The following is an 18,019-nucleotide window of genomic DNA, read 5'->3' on the forward strand; positions in this document are numbered from 1 at the left end:
ACCGAGCCAGTTGTTAAGAAATTTTAATCCCACCCCTGCATTCAACCATTTCTTCTTCTCTTAGAGTGGGAAAAGTCAGACATTTTTGGCACAGTACTGTCTATTCTTACCAGAATCCATCGGCTTTTCAGGTTCCATCTAAAAATCCTTTTTTTAGAGTTGCTAAGTGTGTTTTTTTCCTCCCCAGTTTGATAGGCAAAGCTTTCTTTTTCCACCTAGGCCTTAAGAATATCTTTAACTTTCTGCCATTCTTCCTTTAACTTTCTGCCATTCTTCCTTTAACTGTGCCAGTTCTTACTTATATGATGATGATGAGTCATAATTTTATTTGTGTAGTATTTGAACCTAATATTTATAAGATGTGTTCTGGGAGGCTGCCAAATCTGAAATGAATGTCAAACCCGATGAATAAACAAAAATTGCACGCAAACAATTGATTTGATTCCAGCTACTGGTGTGATGACCCAGAGTGTTAACACAAATGTAACAAAATCCAAAATGTAAATAAATGTCCTTTAAGGCCTCCAACTTGGCCCTACTGCTCAATAATACTCAGTTGGAGATACTCAAAAATTGTCTTCAAGAGAAAGCAATACAGTCCGAATTTAATGAGCAGATAGAGGTGAAATACAAAACCAGACAAACTACAATGATGAAATTTCCACAACGGAACAGGAGAAGTATTTATCAAAGTCAAGGAGATAACAAGGCACAGTCTGTTGGAAGGAGGCCAACTAAGATAACTCCAGACCAAAATAAAACACGCCTTGTTTCCAGCGTTTGCCAGTATGCAGGTCCAAACTCTTATGCAGTTCTCACACCTGCAGCGCATGAAGAGGATCAAGGACCTCTCCTCCCAAGTAGACGCATCTCTGCTTGATCCTTTCCTCCCTGCGTGCCCTAGGATGGATAGGGGATGGGCCTGGGTCCTCCTCTGACTGCTCAGCTGGCCTCTCCCCCTCCCCAGCCTCCTCCACAACCTCCAGAACCACACTTCCATTCCCTGTCAGCTGTTCCTCCTCTTCCTCAGTCAGTCTCCACCAGGGGTATGACAACTAGCATCAAAGGGAATTCGAGAAAAGGATAAGGAACAACAATCAGAAGTCAAAGAATGACCGTTATGCTTCTCGATAGTCGCCCAAGGAGAATGCAGTGCAGCAAAACTTCCTTGGAGAATTTTTAATCTGCCTGTTGTTAGGTGCCAACTGCATAATAACTGTCAACTTTGGACATGGAGATAACAACCCAACGGTTCCATCAAAAGAAGTGTGTGTGTGTGGGGGCAGCTCCAGGGGACTCACCTAAACACATCCCATATCTATTTTAGGTGCCATAATGTCTGACAGACTTTACAGTTGGGTGCCACCGAGATAAAAAGCGTTTCTTAATCAATCTCACAACTCAACCTTGTACCTTCACATCAGTACAGGCAGTTCTCCATTTAGGGCCACAATTAAGTCTCAAATATCTTGCTCAAGATCACTCTGTTGTACCACTACTGTGGTTATTAGCATACATGTGACTTTCTTTTTTTCTGTTTTCTTTTGTAAAATGATATGCTCTGACAATACGCTGTATTCAAAATGTTTATATATGAATTTTTAAAAAAAATTGTACTCAAAAAAACAAAAAAGCCACAAATTTCTTTTGTTAAACAGGACAGTCAAGTGAGTTTCACTCCGTTTTAAGACCTTTCTTGTCCCGTTTAAGTGAATCACTGCAGTTGTTAAATTAGTAACACGGTTGTTAAGTGAATCTAGCTTCCCCATTGGTTCTGCTTTGCAAAAGGGGATCATGTGACCCCAGGACACTGCAACTGTCATAAATACAAGTCAGTGGGCAAGCATCGAATTTTGACCAGGTGACCATGGGAATACTGCAATGGTCGTAAGTGTGAAAAACAGTCGTAAGTCCCTTTTTTTCAGAGCCATTGTAATTTCCAATGGTCACTAAATGATCAGTCGTAAATCAAGAATTACCTGTATCAAATTTCTAGGTTCTATTATATCACAAGACCTAAAATGGAAAAAAGACATCAAAAAGACATCAAAAAAGCACAACAAAGAATGTTTTTTCTGCGCCAACTCAGGAAGCTCAAACTGCCCAAGGAGCTGCTGATCCAGTTCTACAGAGGAATTATTGAGTCTGTCATCTGCACCTCTATAACTGTCTGGTTTGGTTCTGCAACCCAACACGACAGACACAGACTTCAGAGAGTAATTAGGACTGCAGAAAAAACAATTACTACCAACCTGCTTTCCATGGAGGACCTGTATCCTGCACGAATAAAAAAGAGGCTGTGAAAATATTTACAGACCCCTCACATCCCGGACATAAACTATTTCAACTCCTTCCCTCAAAACGACATTATAGAGCCCTGCACACAAGAACAACTAGACACAAGGACAGTTTTTTCCCAAAAGCCATCACTCTGTTAAACAAATAATTCCCTCAACACTGTTCAACTATTTACAAAGTCTGCACTACTATTATTGTTAATCTTCTCATCCCTCCTTATCGCCCATCCCCTCCCACTTGTGACTATATTCCTGTAACTTTGTCACTTGCATCCTTACGATTTATATGGCCTGTTTCCTAGTATGATTTGATTGCTTATTGTACCCTATGACTATCATTAAGTGTTGTACATGATGATTCTTGATTCTTAACGAATGTATCTTTTCTTTGATGTATACTGAGAGTATTTGCACAGAGACAAATTCCTTGTGTGTCCAATCACACTTGGCCAATAAAAATTTTTAATTCGAATTCTCTGCAAATCATCCGAAGGCTGATCGTCCACAAAATTCGGTTTAATTCCTTCCATCCTGTCCTGCAGGCTACTCACCAAAGGGGGCGCTGTGCACGGGCACGCATCCCTATTCGAAGAAGCGATGACGTCAGAGACCGTAGAAATGAAGAAGGTGGTTGCCAAGCTGTTTCTCCAGCGCCTGGGTGGCTCGCCGTGATCGTATAGTGGTTAGTACTCTGCGTTGTGGCCGCAGCAACCTCGGTTCGAATCCGAGTCACGGCAAGGGTGCTTTCCTTTTTCTTTCCCCTTTCTAAATTCGGATTTCCAGCCTTTAACGACAAGGGATTTCCTCTGTGCTTTTTAAATTATTCGGCAGTAAAGGAAAAGAGAAGGGCTCTTGCAAAATTCAATGCACCGATGAAGCCCAGCGTCGAGGCGGGAAGCCCAGCTTGGGTTTCTTCCAGCAGGAATCCGGTTTTACATTCGGAGTGAATTGTTTTGGAATGTATGTTTCGCGTGCAATTTGCTGGAGGGGTGGTTGTAAGCTTGCTGGAAAACAACGCGCAACACCCCCGGCTGCATTTTGCCCAGGAGGCGTCCGTTTTGCTGTTTTTAAGCTTTAACCCATTCAAGGCCAATGGATAGGAATAGAAATAAAAATAGAATAGAATAGAATAGAATAGAATAGAAGATAGGATAGGATAGGATAGGATAGGATAGGATAGGATAGGATAGGATAGAAATAGAATAGAATAGAATAGAATAGAATAGAATAGAATAGAATAGAATAGAATAGACTGTATTGGAACGAAGAATGTAATAGAATATGAAATAGAACAGAATAGAAAATAGGATAGGATAGAATAGGAATAGGAATAGGATAGAATAGAATAGAATAGAATAGAATAGAATAGAATAGAATAGAATAGAATAGAAGATAGAATAGAATAGGAATAGAACAGAATAGAATAGAATAGAATATGGAATAGAATAGAAGATAGGATAGGATAGGAATAGAAATAGAAATAAAAATAGAATAGAATAGAATAGAATAGAATAGAATAGAAGATAGGATAGGATAGGATAGGATAGGATAGGATAGAATAGAATAGAATAGAATAGAAGATAGGATAGGATAGGATAGGATAGAATAGAAATAGAATAGAATAGGATAGGATAGAATAGGATAGGATAGGATCGAATGTATTGGAATGAAGAATGGAATAGAATATGGAATAGAACAGAATCGAATAGAAGATAGGATAGAATAAGAATAGAATAGAATAGAATAGAATAGAATAGAATAGAATAGAATAGAAAGTTGTCATAGATATAATAAGTGACAATGAACAGAATGTATACTGATATGTAATACAGGGTTGAATGTATTTTTATTTTATTTTTATTTATTTTGATTTGTCAATCGCTTACAAGATACAGGTATAAGAATAAACATAGTTATGAATACATGAAATGGATACATATAAGAAAATAAGAAGAAACAATAGGACAGGGACGGTAGGCACGATTTGTTTGCTTATGCACGCCCCCTACAGGCCTCTTAGGAAGGGGGTGAGGTCAATAGTAGACAGTCTAAGGTTAAAGTTTTTGGGGTTTGGGGAAGAAACCACAGAGTCAGGTAGAGTATTCCAGATATTGACCACTCTGTTGCTAAAGTCGTATTTCCTGCAATCAAGTTTGGCGCGGTTAACCTTGAGTTTGTATCTACTGTGTGCTCCTGTGTTGTTGTGGTTGAAGCTGAAGTATTCATTGACAGATAGGACATTGCAATGTATATTTCCATCCTGAGCAAAGGGCCTTGAACTTTAGCAGTACGTTAGAAATAACAGAATAACAAGAGTTGGAAGGGACCTAAAAAGGTCTTCTAGTCCAACCCCCCACCCCCACCCGCCCAGGCAGGAGACCCTATAGGGCCTATATACCAATGTAAGAGAGCTTCACTCCAGGTAGTCTATCAGTGTGTGGATTTTACCTAAACATGCCTACAAGGGGCATAAATGACCCCAAACATCCCCCGTCTCTCCCTCCCCCTCTCTCTCTCTCTCTCTGTTACTCCAATGTGTCCTCAAAGAGAAGAAACTACATTGACTTTATGAGTGTATTATATTTAGGGCTCGACTGTCCTGAGTCCCTCAGACCAACCAATCCAGCCAGGGCTGCCTCAACACATGGGCCTGTGCCCTCCCCCACCCCCCAGTATAGGGACCCCCATACTAACCTGTGTATGTTAACCCTTCCGTGCACCTTGTATCCTATAAATACAGCAACGTATTTATTTACATTTTACTGCATTTTTTAAAGATTAACACCAACATGCAAATATATGTTTAATTTTCCTGCCTTTTTAAAATGAATACTAACATGCCTTAATTAGAAATCAACACAGATAACACAGATAAATATGTATTTTATTTTATGGACCATTTACACTTTTGATTCCTGGGAGGAGTTGTGGTAGGGGCTCCAGTAGACCGCTTTGCCCAGGGGAGGGGTGTGTGTGTGTGTGTGTGTGTGTGTGTGTGTGTGTGTGTGTGTGTGGCATCAGACGGCTCTGAGTCCAGCATGATGGACACCTGTTTGGGACTTAACCCCCCCCAACCCCCTGCCCCATCAGCCACTGCCCATGGCCGGGCCCCATGGAACTGCCCGCCTGCAACCCTTAGCAGGACGCTAAGCGGGCTGCTTCCTTCTCTCTTTGCTCTGAGCAGAGGCTCCGCGCGGGGAGGAGGAGGAGGAGGAGGAGGAGGAAGGCTGCTCCGAAGTGGCGAACTACAGCTCCCATCATCCCTCACCGAGAGCGGGCCCGCCCGAGGCTGCCGGGCCTTGTAGTCCCCGCAGCATCTGGCAAGGTAGAAACGCGGAGGATGCGGGTTTAAAGGCGGCGGGTTGGGCGATCCAGCCGGGATCCAGGAGGGGGGGGGAAAGGATGCTGGCGGCGGTGCAAGCCCCCTAACTCCCCTTCCCCGGGAATCGTTGCTTGGAGTCGGTCCGCGAAGGGGGGTCGCCGCCGCCGCCTCCTCCGCCTCCTCCATGGCTCGTTGGCTCCGCGACCGCCTCCTCTTCCGCAGCGCCAAGCCGGAGCCCCCGCAGCCGGATTACGCGGCGGGTCCCGAGCAGCCCGACCTCCTCGCCGCCTACCGCCTCCAACGCCAGCGCGACTTCGAGGATCCCTACGGCGGGGGCTCCTCCGCCGCCGCCCCGCCCCGCTGCCGCTCGCCCCGCCGCCGGAGGCTCGTCCGGGTGGAAGCGGAGGAGAAGGCGGGCCCCGCCGACGGCCCCGGCCTGGGGGACCGCCCGCCGGACCAGAACAAGGAGAGCCAGGTCTTGCGGCGGGAGGGGAGGGCTGGGCACCTCTGTCCAGCGGAGGGGAAGGGTCTTTTCTTGGCTTTCCAGGGAGGAGGGAAAGAGGGGCGAATCCGCCTTGGTCGCTTGGCCTGGGCTGCGCCCCGGCTGGGCTGTTTGGGGTTCAGACCTCCTTGGGACACTGCGAATAGCATGGGAATGGGATGGAATGGAATGGAATTAGAATAGAATATTAGAATATTACTCTAGAGTAGAGTAGAGTAGAGTAGGGTAGGGTAGGGTAGGGTAGGGTAGGATAGGATAGGATAGGATAGAATAGGATAGGATAGGATAGGATAGGATAGGATAGAATTAGGGATATAGAGTAGAGTAGTGTAGAGTAGAGTAGAATAGAATAGAATAGAATAGAATAGAATAGAATTAGGGATATAGAGTAGAGTAGAGTAGAATAGAATAGAATAGAATAGAATTAGAATTAGAATTAGAATTAGGGATATAGAATAGAGTAGAGTAGAATAGAATAGAATAGAATAGAATAGAATAGAATAGAATAGAATAGTTTTTGGGATATAGAGTAGAGTAGAATATAATAGAATAGGGGATATAGAGTAGAATAGAATAAGAATTAAAATTAGGGATATAGAATAGAGTAGAGTAGAGTAGAGTAGAGTAGAGTAGAGTAGAGTAGAATAGAATTCTTTATTGGCCAAGTGGGATTGGGCACACAAGGAATTTGTCTTGGTGCAAATGCTCTCAGTGTGCATAAAAGAAAAGAAACATTCATCAAGAGTCAAGAATCAGAAGGTACAAAACACTTAATGATAGTCATGGGGTACAAGAAGCAATCAAAACATACTAGAAAACAGTCAATAAAAATCATAAGGATACAAGCGACAAAGTTAGTCATACAGCCACAAGTGGGAGGAGATGGGTGATGAGGAGTGATGAGAAGATTAACAGTAATAGTAGTGCAGACTTTGTAAATATTTGTTTAGCAGAGTGATGGCTTTTGGGGAAAAACTGTCCTTGTATCTAGTTTATGGGCCTTCCTTTGGAATATACAAGCCAAAACAGGCCCTTCGTGACTATAGATTTTGCCTCCAGTTTAGCCATTAATTAAAATATCTCTCCTTGAGTTGCTGATGAATGAACAGGGTGGACAAGTGACTCACTTGGATCTCAAAATCCTCCAGCATGGCCGGAGCAAATTTGGTGTCAAATGGCACCTTTTGGAGTCAAGGACATGGGCACATCTTGGCTTGGAAGGTCCTTCTTCCTTGCCCCCCAAGCCAAAGTTGGTCTTCTCCTGCTACTGCTTGGATCCATGATTAAACGGCCCTTTCCTTTGTGTAGATGACCATTCTGCAAGACTATTCAGACCCGTTCGACACAAGGCAAGAAACTCACAGTCATCTGCAGGAGCAGCAAAGGGATAAAAATGAAGGATACATGGAACCATTCGAAGCCCAGAAGCTCCTGGCTGGTAAGCGAGGTGGTTTTCATTGACCGAAGAGAATATTGGTAGCTCAGGGTTAAACTGTAGGGTCCTGGGTGTGCTCTGAGCTTGGTGGCTTTCTTGCAGATGTTTCATGACCCTACTAGGTAACATCATCAGCGCTAGAAGGGAGTGGGGGTTGCAGTGTGGAGATGAAGGAGATGGAAGGTGGAGGTGGAAGAGGACTCTGGGATCCTTGATGCTCTCTGAGCTCAGTGGCTTTCTTGCAGATGTTTCATGACCCTACTAGGTAACATGAACAGCGCTAGAAAGGAGAGGGGTTTGTGGACAGGAGGAGGAGAAGGAAGAAGAAGAGGAGGAGGAGGACTGTGAGGCCCATAGGGCTCTCTGAGCTTAGTTGCTTTCTTGCAGACGTTTCGTGACCCTATTAGATAACATCTTCAGTGCTAGAAGGGAGTGGGGTTTGCAAAGTAGAGGAGGAAGAGAACTGTGGGGTCCTACTGCTTTCTTGCAGACGTTTCGTGACCCAAGTAGGTCATATCATCAGTGCACGGAGGCTGTTATCTAGTTGAGTAATTGAAAAGTTGGTAAGGAAGCCATCAAGCTCAGAGAGCATCAAGGAGGCCCCCAGTCCTCCTGCTCCTCTTCCTCCTCCCCTTCCTCCTCCTCCTCCTCCTCCCCAAGAGGCTAGGAGAAGTTCTACTGGGAGGGGAGAGTTGGTGTCGTGATGCATGCATAACCAGGAGGAGGAAGTCCTGGCCAAGCATGCGCCTTCTCTTTGCAACCTAGAGGTTCAGAAGGGTGGATCCAAGGAAGAAGTTGCCACTCAGAAACCTCTACATTTGTATGACACCCCCTACGAAGCCCCCGAGAATGAATCGGGCCCAGAGAACCCGCCTTCTTCTCAGCCTGCCCTCTCCTGCCGCTACTCGTGGTTGCCAGAAGATGATGAGAGGCCTCCAGAGGAGTATGACCAGCCGTGGGAGTGGAAGAAGGAGCGGATCTCCCGAGTCTTTGCTGGTAAGACAAGATGAGATGCTCTGCCGTTATGTGGGTGCCACAGAGACCAGTTGAAGTACAGATGCCAAATTCCTCCTCCTCGCTCTCCCTCCTCCTCTCCTCCCTCTCCCTCTGCCTCTCCCCTTCTTCTCCCTCCTCTTCCTCCTCCTCCTCTTCCTTCTCCTCTTCCTCCTCCTCCCCTCCCTTTCCCTCTGCCTCTCCCTTTCTTCCTCCTCCTCCTCCTCCTCCTCCTTCTCTTCCTTCTCCTCTTCCCCTCCCCTCCCTCTCCCCTCCCGCTTCCTCCTCCTCCCTTTCCGTCTGCCTCTCCCCTTCTTCCTCCTCCTCCTTCTCTTCCTTCTCCTCTTCCTCCTTTTTCCCTCTCTCTCCCTCTCCCCTCCCCTTCTTATTCCTCCTCCTCTTCCTCCTCCTCTTCCTCCTCATCCCCTCCCTCTGCCTCTGCCCTTCTTCCTCCTCCCCCTTTCCCTCTGCCTCTCCCCTTCTTCTTCCTCCTCTTCTTCCTCCTTCTCTTCCTTCTCCTCTTCCTCCTTTTTCCCTCTCTCTCCCTCTCCCCTCCCTCTTCCTCCTCCTCCTCCCCTCCCTTTCCCTCTGCCTCTCCTTCTTCTTCCTCCTCTTCCCCTCTCTCCCTCTCCCTCCCTCTTCCTCCTCCTCCTCCCCTCCCTTTCCCTCTGCCTCTCCCCTTCTTCCTCTCCTCTCCTCCTCCTTCTCTTCCTTCTCCTCTTCCTCCTCTTTCCCTCTCTCCCTCTCCCCTCCCTCTTCCTCCTCCTCCTCCCTCCCTTTCCCTCTGCCTCTCCCCTTCTTCCTCCTCCTCCTCCTCCTTCTCTTCCTTCTCCTCTTCCCCTCCCTCTCCCTCTCCCCTCCCTTCCTCCTCCTCCTCCCTTTCCCTCTGCCTCTCCCCTTCTTCTTCCTCCTCCTCTTCCTCCTCATCCCTCCCTCTGCCTCTGCCCTTCTTCTTCCTCCTCCTTCCCCTCTTCCTCCTCTTCCCCTCTCCCTCTCCCTCCCTCTTCCTCCTCCCCCCCTTTCCCTCTGCCTCTCCCCTTCTTCCTCCTCTTCCTCCTCCTTCTCTTCCTTCTCCTCTTCCTCCTCTTTCCCTCTCTCTCCTCTCCCCTCCCTCCTCCTCCTCCCCTCCCTTTCCCTCTGCCTCTCCCTTCTTCCTCCTCTTCCTCCTCCTTCTCTTCCTTCTCTCTTCCTCCTCTTTCCCTCTCTCTCCCCTCCCCTCCCTCTTCCTCCTCCCCTCCCTTTCCCTTTCCTCTGCCTCTCTTCTTCTTCCTCCTCTTCCCTCTCTCCTCTCCCTCCTTCTTCCTCCTCCTCCTCCCCTCCCTTTCCCTCTGCCTCTCCCCTTCTTCCTCCTCTTCCTCCTCCTTCTCTCCTTCTCCTCTTCCTCCTCTTTCCCTCTCTCTCCCTCTCCCTCCCTCTCCTCCTCCTCCTCCCCTCCCTTTCCTCTGCCTCTCCTTCTTCTTCCTCCTCTTCCCCTCTCTCCCTCTCCCTCCCTCTTTCTCCTCCTCCTCCCCTCCCTTTTCCTCTGCCTCTGCCCTTCTTCCTCCTCCTCTGCCTTTCTCCCCTTCCTTCCTCCCTCCCTTTCAAGAGACAGCTCAGGTTAGGTGGTAGTTCAGAGCAGGAATCAAGCGGAGTCCAAAATCCTTCCACCAATTTGTTCATTCCTTCCTTAACTCCCCGTTGCAAGAGGTCTTGCCTGGAGCCCACAACGTCCACATTTGATTCCCTCCATCTTTCTTTCCTTTCGTCTGAGTGGGATTCGATTTTTTATTTATTTTTTTACTACCGGTTCTGTGGGCCTGGCTGGGTGGGCCTGGCAGGGGAAGGATACTGCAAAATCTCCAATCAGGTGTGGTTTTTTGCCGGTTCTCGGAACTACTCAAAATTTCCGCAACCGGTTCTCCAGAACCGGTCAGAACCTGCTGGATCTCTGAGCTGGCTTGTTTTCTTGCAGAGACGTTTCATGGCCCCCCACTAGGTGACATCATCAGTGTTAGAACGGCTAGCATAAACCCCACGCCGTCCTCTAGCACTGATGAGGTGACCTAGTGGGGGTCATGAGACGTCTCTGCAAGAAAACAAGCCAGCTCAGAGGATTCACTTCCGAGTAAACGGGCAATCCGATTTGGAGGAAGGGCTGTGCGCCTGGTTGCATTGCAGCCCCTGCTGCCACGGGGGTCTCTGCCCGAGAACTACTCAAAAATTTCCGCTACTGGTTCTCCAGAACTGGTCAGAATGCTACCTCTGGAGACGTCCTGAGAATCGGGACTCGGGTAGCCGCCTCCCACCCATGCAGAGGTGGGATTCAGCCGGTTCTGACCAGTTCTGGAGAACCGGTAGCGGAAATTTTGAATGGTTTGAAGAACTGGCAAATCCTCCTCTGACTGGCCCCGCCCCCCAGTCTATTCTCCGCCTCCTGAGTCCCAGCTGATTGGCTGAGTCTTCTTTGGTTGCCCTGCATAGGAGAACGGAGCTGGAAAGCAGGTTAGTGGGGGTGGGTGGGAGGGAATGGAGATTTTGCAGTATCCTTCCCCCACCACGCCCACCAAGCCACGCCCAGAGAACCTTTTAATTTTGAATCCCACCACTGCACCCATGAGCACGAGGCTACCTACCTTGGTGGTCTCCTGCTCTCTAAACATCTTCCGGCGCCCCCTCCTCCTCATTTTTTCTCTCTTGATGGTTCCCCCAGTGGAGATTGAAGGGATCAAGGACCTGCCGTGGCCTCCTCCAGTTGGGCAGCTCGATGGTTCAACTACTAACCACTCGGAACCCGAGAAACACCTCCTTCTCCAAAGCAGCGGCTACAGAGATGCTCCTCCGGGCCTCCAAAATGCCAGCACCAACACTCCAGACTCGTCTGCTTTGTCCTGTCCCCTGGAAGGCAATAGTGAGTAAGCTGATTGTGTGAACAAAGGTGTGTGTGTGTTGTGTGACTGTGTGTGTGTTTCAGCCCTTAAAACAGTATAAATGAGCACATAGGTTTTTGCCAAATTTCAACTGCACCGTCAGCTATAGGCAGTCCTTGCTTAATGAACAGCCGCTGAACCAGAGAATTGGAGCTTCATCCTGTGCCCCAAAGGGTCTCTTTGCAGGAGAGGAGGGGGGAAAAAAAGTCAAGCTGGTTGCAACCACTTATTCAAAGCTTCTCACACACACACACCCTTTCTTTTCACATGCGAGTGTCAGGCCCAAAACCAGGAGTGACACGGCGATGAATCTTGCAAGCTGAGTGCTTTATTGTTCCCGCACCTATAGACGGAATCTTGCCAGACTGAAGACACACCTATCTGCCTCTACAATATACCCTTGGAACTATAAAGGAGTGTCTGTCTTCATCCTCTTTCTCTCACACATGATACCAGGGCACCGTTGCCTCTTCCTACTCTGGATTGCACCCTTCCCCTCCTGGGAATCTACCTCACCGCCTTCTCCCACATTATTTGTGGACTTCAACTCCCAGAATTCCCCAACTACCGTGTGTGGACTTCAAGTCCCAGAACACCTCAGTCACCATATCTCAGTCCCCAAACCAAGAAGGACACATGACAATTCTTACCCAGCTGAGATATTTATTGTTCCACACCTATAGACAGAATCTTGCCAGACTGAAGACGCCCTTATCTGCATCTACAATATACTGTGGGAACTGTTGAGGAGAAGCTATCCTCACCCTCTTTCTCTCACACAAAATATCTGGGCTGAGCGGCCTCTCGCTCCTTTGGAAGGCAGCCCCTCCGCCTCCTCACCTATCACAATGCGTTATATGTCAAAAAAACCGGGACGGGGCCTCCATTGTAGAGACTCTCTTGCTCCTACCGTAGATACCCCTAACTTTGCCAAATCCTCAGCCCATTGGCTATATTTTTATCTCCATCTCATTCGCCTCCTCCCATATTCCCGCCCCTCCCCGGGGAGGGCTTGATCCTGCCTTTCACTCTTGTCCTGCAGCCGCGTCCCACAGCTCCCAGTCCACCTTTATTATTATTATTCCATTATGTGCTTCTGCTCCAAGGTGCAGCGACGGTGAAAAACCATGCGCCGCCGGCGTGCACGGAAGGAAAGTGCGCCCCCTGCTGGTTGAGCCCAGAGGATGGGGCGGCTTTTGGCGAATATGTCAATCCTGCACTGCCCCTGGAGAGCCAAGCGTAAGTAGGCTGATTTAGAGACCGCCACCTATCCCAGGAGACCTTCTTTTTGATCTTCTTTTTTTGAAGGGGCATTTTTAAAAACATTTTTTCTCTCTCTCATTTTGTTTGGGTTTTTTTTTTTTAAACTTGTAATTCTTTTATTTTTTTGAGATTTGGATTTATTTTTCGGGATTCGGTGGAGCTCTCGCCTCACCATCAGGAGGCTGTGAGTTCCATCCTAGGTAGAGGCTGATATTTTTTTTTTTCTCCCTCTGGGCACGATAAGAATAGATCTGCTGAAAGAGAACTCTGCATTGGCGACAGGAAGGGCATCCAGCCAGTAAACACTCCGCTCCATTCAGTTGCCCCGACTCCACCCCGCGAGAGATTACAGGGACATTAAACAAAGCAAAACAAAAAACAACAAATTGTATTTTAACTTTTTGAATACTTTAAAAAAAAAAAAAAAGGATAAAAGGGGAATGAATCTCTTCTTTGCAGGTGGTACCATGGGACCTTGAGTCGGGTGGATGCTGAGAACCTGCTCCGACTTTGCCGGGAAGCGAGTTACCTGGTTCGGAACAGTGAGAGTAGCCACGATGCCTTTTCCCTTTCCCTCAAGTGAGTGTAATCATACTAGCGCTTCCTCCTCTTGGTACATCACAGCGAATGGCTGGCACCCTGATGGCACATATGTGTCCACCTTCTGATTCCTGAACTCAGGGCAGTCAAGACTCTTGACCATTTGCTCAGGTCCAAGAAACCCTTTATTGAGTACACCGTGTTGGCATTTAGAAAGGTGAAGCTGGTTCCAAATACTCCTGCGTTTAGGGCAGGGGTCTCAAACTCAATTTACCTGGGGGCCGCTGGAGGCAGAGTCTGGGTGAGGCTGGGCCGCATAAGGGATTCCACGAAAATGACGTCATTTCCGCTTCCGCGTGACGTCCTTTCCGCTTCTACTTGTCACAACAGCGTGGCGGATGACGAACAGCCCGGTAGCAGTCGCCTTTCTCTGCGTTTGATCGTGGCATTTGTTGATGGTAGAAAGTACCGGAATGGCGACCGCAAAAAAAAAAGGCAACTGCTACCGGACTGTTCGTCATCCACCACACTGTTGTTACAAGTGTAGTGTGCATGAAGTCGGTGTAGCTTAGCCTAGCACCGAATGTCAGCCATGATGAGGAACGGCGGGCGGGACTTCCTTCAGAGGTCCATTCCCCCTGCGGGCCGCACTAATATTATACTTTCATATCACGGTGGGGGCCACAGGATATTGTCCTGGGGGCCGCAATTGGCCCACGGGCCGCGAGAATGAGACCTCTGGTTTAGGGATAGTGAATAGAATAGAAATTCCTCACCCACTCACCCCGTGTCTTTTAGATCACATGGGTGTTGTGGTTTGCAGACGGCAGTGGAATCAAACAGTGGCGTAGAACGGGGACCACTCAGGGAGTCTGGAGAGAACTCGAACGAGGGTCCTGGGTCCAATGCAGGGATGGAGCCAGGACCCTCTGGGAGTGGAGTGCTGACTCCAGAACCTCCAGTCTGGCAGCAGCAAGGCAGAGGAACAAGGGGAGCCTGTCCCCAGTGCGTGTGTGCACAGAGCTGCTCGAAGAGACAAAAGGGGCAACTCGGGAGCAAGACTGGGAGGTGATTGTCCCTCCCATAAGGTATAAAGGAGAGGCAAAGGTAGAGAAGCCTTTGCAGGAAGGAAAGTCGTTCGCTCTGTTCAGATTAATCCTTGAAGGACTTTGTACTTCGATTGGTTTTTTTTTCCAGTTGATGTGGCACTTTAGTTGTTGGCAGCAATTCAAAGGAGAGAAAGGTGGGTGCTTATCTCGAGGGACTGTTTGGGGCTCATTACAGGCTGGGGATGAACTTAATTCCCAGCCATTGAATTAAAACAAAGAGTTGTTTGGACGAAACGTGTGCTTAATTATGGCCTTGGTCAGAACCATGGGCCAATCAATTCAGCCACAGGTTCCTGCTCAGCTCTGACTGGTGTCTGTTGACACGGCCTTGGTTCACATGCCGGCTGGTAGATGTTTTGACTAGCCGCTGAGGCACCACATTCCTAAGTTCCACCCTACCCAACCCCACCATGAATGACAACCAAGAAACGAAGCCGGAGTAAGCATGAGAGAGAGAATGGGTTCAGCTGAAGTCGTTTTGCAGGCTGACCTATGTGTTTGTGTTCTTCTTCTTTCTCTCTCCCACTAGGAACAGCCAAGGGTTCCTTCACATGAAGCTCCTGCAGACCGAAGACAACAAGTTTATCTTGGGCCAGCACAGCCCCCCCTTCAACAACATCCCAGAGGTCATCCACCACTATGCCAGCCACAAGCTGCCCATTCAGGGGGCTGAACACATGTCCTTGCTCTACCCGGTCTCTACTCAGCCCTCCAGCTGCCTGGCCGCAGAGCAGTGACTTGCGCTGAAGGGCCCAAAAGCCAGGAGCTGGAGGTTGGGTCAAGGTTGGGTCAAGCATTTGTGGTCTACAGGCTCGTGTTGCGCAGAGGAGGCAGGAAGCGCCTGAAGTTGGAAACAGTTCGTTGGTGGGCCAGAGGTCTGCAGATCCAAGAATGGTTGTATCTTAGGCTCCGTAGTTGGCCAATACAGCCACATCTTGCATGTTGGACTCCAAAGCATTCTTCAAGGTTGCCAGGTCATCCTTCTCCGTGGAGGGAGTGGTCCGTCCTGAAATGGACCTTGGGTCATCAAATCCAGAGTTTTGCAATGACGTCCCTGCATCCACCCCTCCCCCCCAGCCTCCCAAATTGTGAATTCCATCTGCTCAGTGCTCATCCATTCCTACCTCTTGGGTACGTCGCTTCTACTTCTTCATGGCTCTGCCTCTGCAACGGAGGCCTTGCAGATCCAACGTTTGTAGGATCTAATATGTGTCCCATCAAAACCTTTCTTTGGTGGCATGCTTGAATATTTGATGGCATCGAGAGTCATCCCTGTCAATCCACCAAAATTAATCTCATAGCTCATTAAACCTATTATGTTGATTAGGGCTTCTTGACTGGCTAGCAAGTCATTAAACCTAGTTTTGTTGATCAGAGCTTCTTGGCTGGCTATCAAGTTACAATAGACCAAGAGGGACATGGATGTATAAATGACTGGGTTAAGGAATGACATTTCTAGTCATTTATACATCCACGTCCTTCTTGGTCTATTGTAACTTGATAGCCAGCCAAGAAGCTCTGATCAACATAACTAGGTTTAATGACTTGCTAGCCAGTCAAGAAGCCCTAATCAACGTAATAGGTTTAATGAGCTATGAGATTAATTTTGGTGGGTTCCATCCCATGATTGAATGGGGGTCTCTATTTTTATAGATAGAGAAGACTCTTTTAATTTCTGAACTAAGAGAATAGATTTCTTTTAGGTGTTTTATCTGATTCTCAGGACTGATGGATTTCTGCTGTTGCTAATTGGAGAACAGATGCATTGAGAAGATTGCTATCTGGACTGATGGGCTAATGGACTAGAAAGCTAAATAAAAAGGATTTAGAAAACAGAGGCCACATCTCAGTGCCAAAACTGATGTTTGGCGCGCAAAGATTGCAGATCTAATTCCCAGGAACTTCTACTAAAGAAGAATTAAACTGTACTATGATGTGGAAAACTCCTGCTGGATTGCTGGAGAGCTACTCGTAGTTACATCAACAGATGGGCGAAGAAGCTGAGACGGCTAGATGGACGAAGAAGCTGGCCTGGAAGCAGATGGCTTGTTATGGAGAGTCTTTGCATGTGTCTAGAAGCAGTTCAGTATTATGAATTTATCCAGGATGCATTGTGAAACCCTTCTTTGGTAAGAGTTGAGTTGTCTTTTGTTGGTTCCTTCAAGTAAGTAATAAAAACGCAAAATGGCAGACTTAGACTGCGGTCTTCTTTGTTCATGGTAACTTTTACTCATTGGAGAACTGTGTTTACTCATTGTGTTGACATGGTTGTCCCAAAAGTGCTTTTTCTTTTTTTTTTTTTTCATTTCATATAAATTTTATTGAATTTACAATTAAAAATAACATAACAACATTACATAAGAAACAGGGACCAAAAGTGCTTTTTCAAGAGGCAACTGGACTTTCTTGTTTTTCTTTGAAGATGTTTCGCTTCTCATCCAAGAAGCTTCTTCAGCTCTGACTGGATGGTGGGGGGAATGGAAGGATTTCAATTCCTTGAGGACACAGTGGCCTCAACGACTCCCTAAAAGAATGCAAATGAGCAGCTGTGTGCAAGGAATATAAAGGGCTGTTTTGCTTTGCAAAACTTTCAAAAATCCTTCCCCAAACCTTCAAATGGGAGGCATAGTTGTCTCTGCTCTTGAACTTCCAAGTCTGGAAAGAAGATTTTGAGAATGATTAAAACTGTCCTCTCCTTAGTTGCTGCAAAATTTGGGAGTTTAAAAAAAGCTCTTGCCTCCAGCCACAGCAGAAGAAAACAACATGATTTATCCACACCATCCCTGTATGTGAAGTGCATTTGTCCAACTGCACAAGGAGAAAAAAAAAAGCTACAATTTCAACTCATCTTTTCATTTTGGAATCATCTAAGCGAAACGTTCTACTGAGATGGAAATTTCTAAATTGCAAAACCCTTCAGGCAGTGTCCGGTTGGTTTTTTTTTTTAGTGATTCTGTATCAAGCATAAATGAGAAGAAATTACTTGACTGTATAGAACTGGTTGTCAACACTGTTTTCTTCTTCGCTAAAAGTAAAAAAATAGAGCATGGAATATAATAGAAGTGATGGCATATTTTATTTGAGGTGACACCTGCCACAAACTTTCAAGCATTGCAATGGAAAAAGATCTAGTTGTTCAGATAACAGTGGTGATAGAAAAAACCCGTAATGTAATTTTTTTTTGTTTCATACATTTATAAGACTGCCCAACTCAATTCAACGATGAACGGTTGCAGGAACTGGGCCTGGCTAGTCTAGTGAAGAGAAGGACCAGGGGAGACAGGATAGCAGTCTTCCAATGTTTGAGGGGCTGCCACAAAGAGGAAGGGGTCAAGCTATTTTCTAAAGCACCTGAAGGCCAGACAAGGAACGATGGATGGAAACTGAACAAGGAGAGATTCAACCTGGAAATAAGGAGGAATTTTCTGACAGAACAATCAACCCATGGAACAGAAGTTGCCTTCGGAAGTTGTGGGAGCTTCATCCTTGGAGGCTTTCAAGAAGAGATTGGACTGCCATCTGTCAGAAATAGTGTGGGGTGTCCTGCCTGAGCGTGTGTGTGTGTGTGTGTGTGTGTTAGACCAGATGACCTACAAGGTCCCTTCAACTCTGTAAATCTGCTAAAGTAAGGAAGTTTCTGAGCTGCCTGCGA

At 47.1% G+C, this 18,019-nt stretch overlaps 2 protein-coding genes and 1 non-coding gene across 4 annotated transcripts in view; 2 read left to right on the forward strand and 1 right to left on the reverse strand.

The window, feature by feature from the left end:
* The window catches only part of LOC113442307 (sodium/nucleoside cotransporter 1), a 24,691-nt gene extending 21,752 nt beyond the window's left edge, over positions 1–2,939 (reverse strand). The window contains exon 1 of one of the 2 annotated variants that reach the window (XM_087941488.1): positions 2,849–2,939. The gene's annotated coding sequence lies outside the window, so the exon portion shown is untranslated. Of the gene's footprint in view, positions 1–2,252; positions 2,562–2,848 lie in introns of those variants that run through there. The other variant, XM_087941487.1, reaches the window with a different exon arrangement.
* Positions 1–16,557, forward strand: part of SHF (Src homology 2 domain containing F) — an 18,554-nt gene extending 1,997 nt beyond the window's left edge. The window contains exons 2-9 of the mRNA XM_087941489.1: positions 2,840–2,979; positions 5,482–6,094; positions 7,430–7,559; positions 8,322–8,552; positions 11,239–11,436; positions 12,562–12,694; positions 13,178–13,297; positions 14,897–16,557. Coding sequence (XP_087797615.1) covers positions 5,804–6,094; positions 7,430–7,559; positions 8,322–8,552; positions 11,239–11,436; positions 12,562–12,694; positions 13,178–13,297; positions 14,897–15,104 — 1,311 coding nt within the window. The 5' untranslated portion in view covers positions 2,840–2,979; positions 5,482–5,803 and the 3' untranslated portion in view covers positions 15,105–16,557. The remainder of the gene's footprint in view (positions 1–2,839; positions 2,980–5,481; positions 6,095–7,429; positions 7,560–8,321; positions 8,553–11,238; positions 11,437–12,561; positions 12,695–13,177; positions 13,298–14,896) is intronic.
* On the forward strand, positions 2,963–3,034 carry TRNAH-GUG (transfer RNA histidin (anticodon GUG)). The gene has a single exon. It is a non-coding gene; the product is annotated as a tRNA-His (tRNA).
* Positions 16,558–18,019: the final 1,462 nt, after the last annotated feature.

The sequence above is a fragment of the Pseudonaja textilis genome, chromosome 13 (assembly GCF_049901715.1).
Source record: "Pseudonaja textilis isolate UNSWEBS1 chromosome 13, rPseTex1.2, whole genome shotgun sequence".
Classification (NCBI taxonomy): domain Eukaryota; kingdom Metazoa; phylum Chordata; class Lepidosauria; order Squamata; family Elapidae; genus Pseudonaja; species Pseudonaja textilis.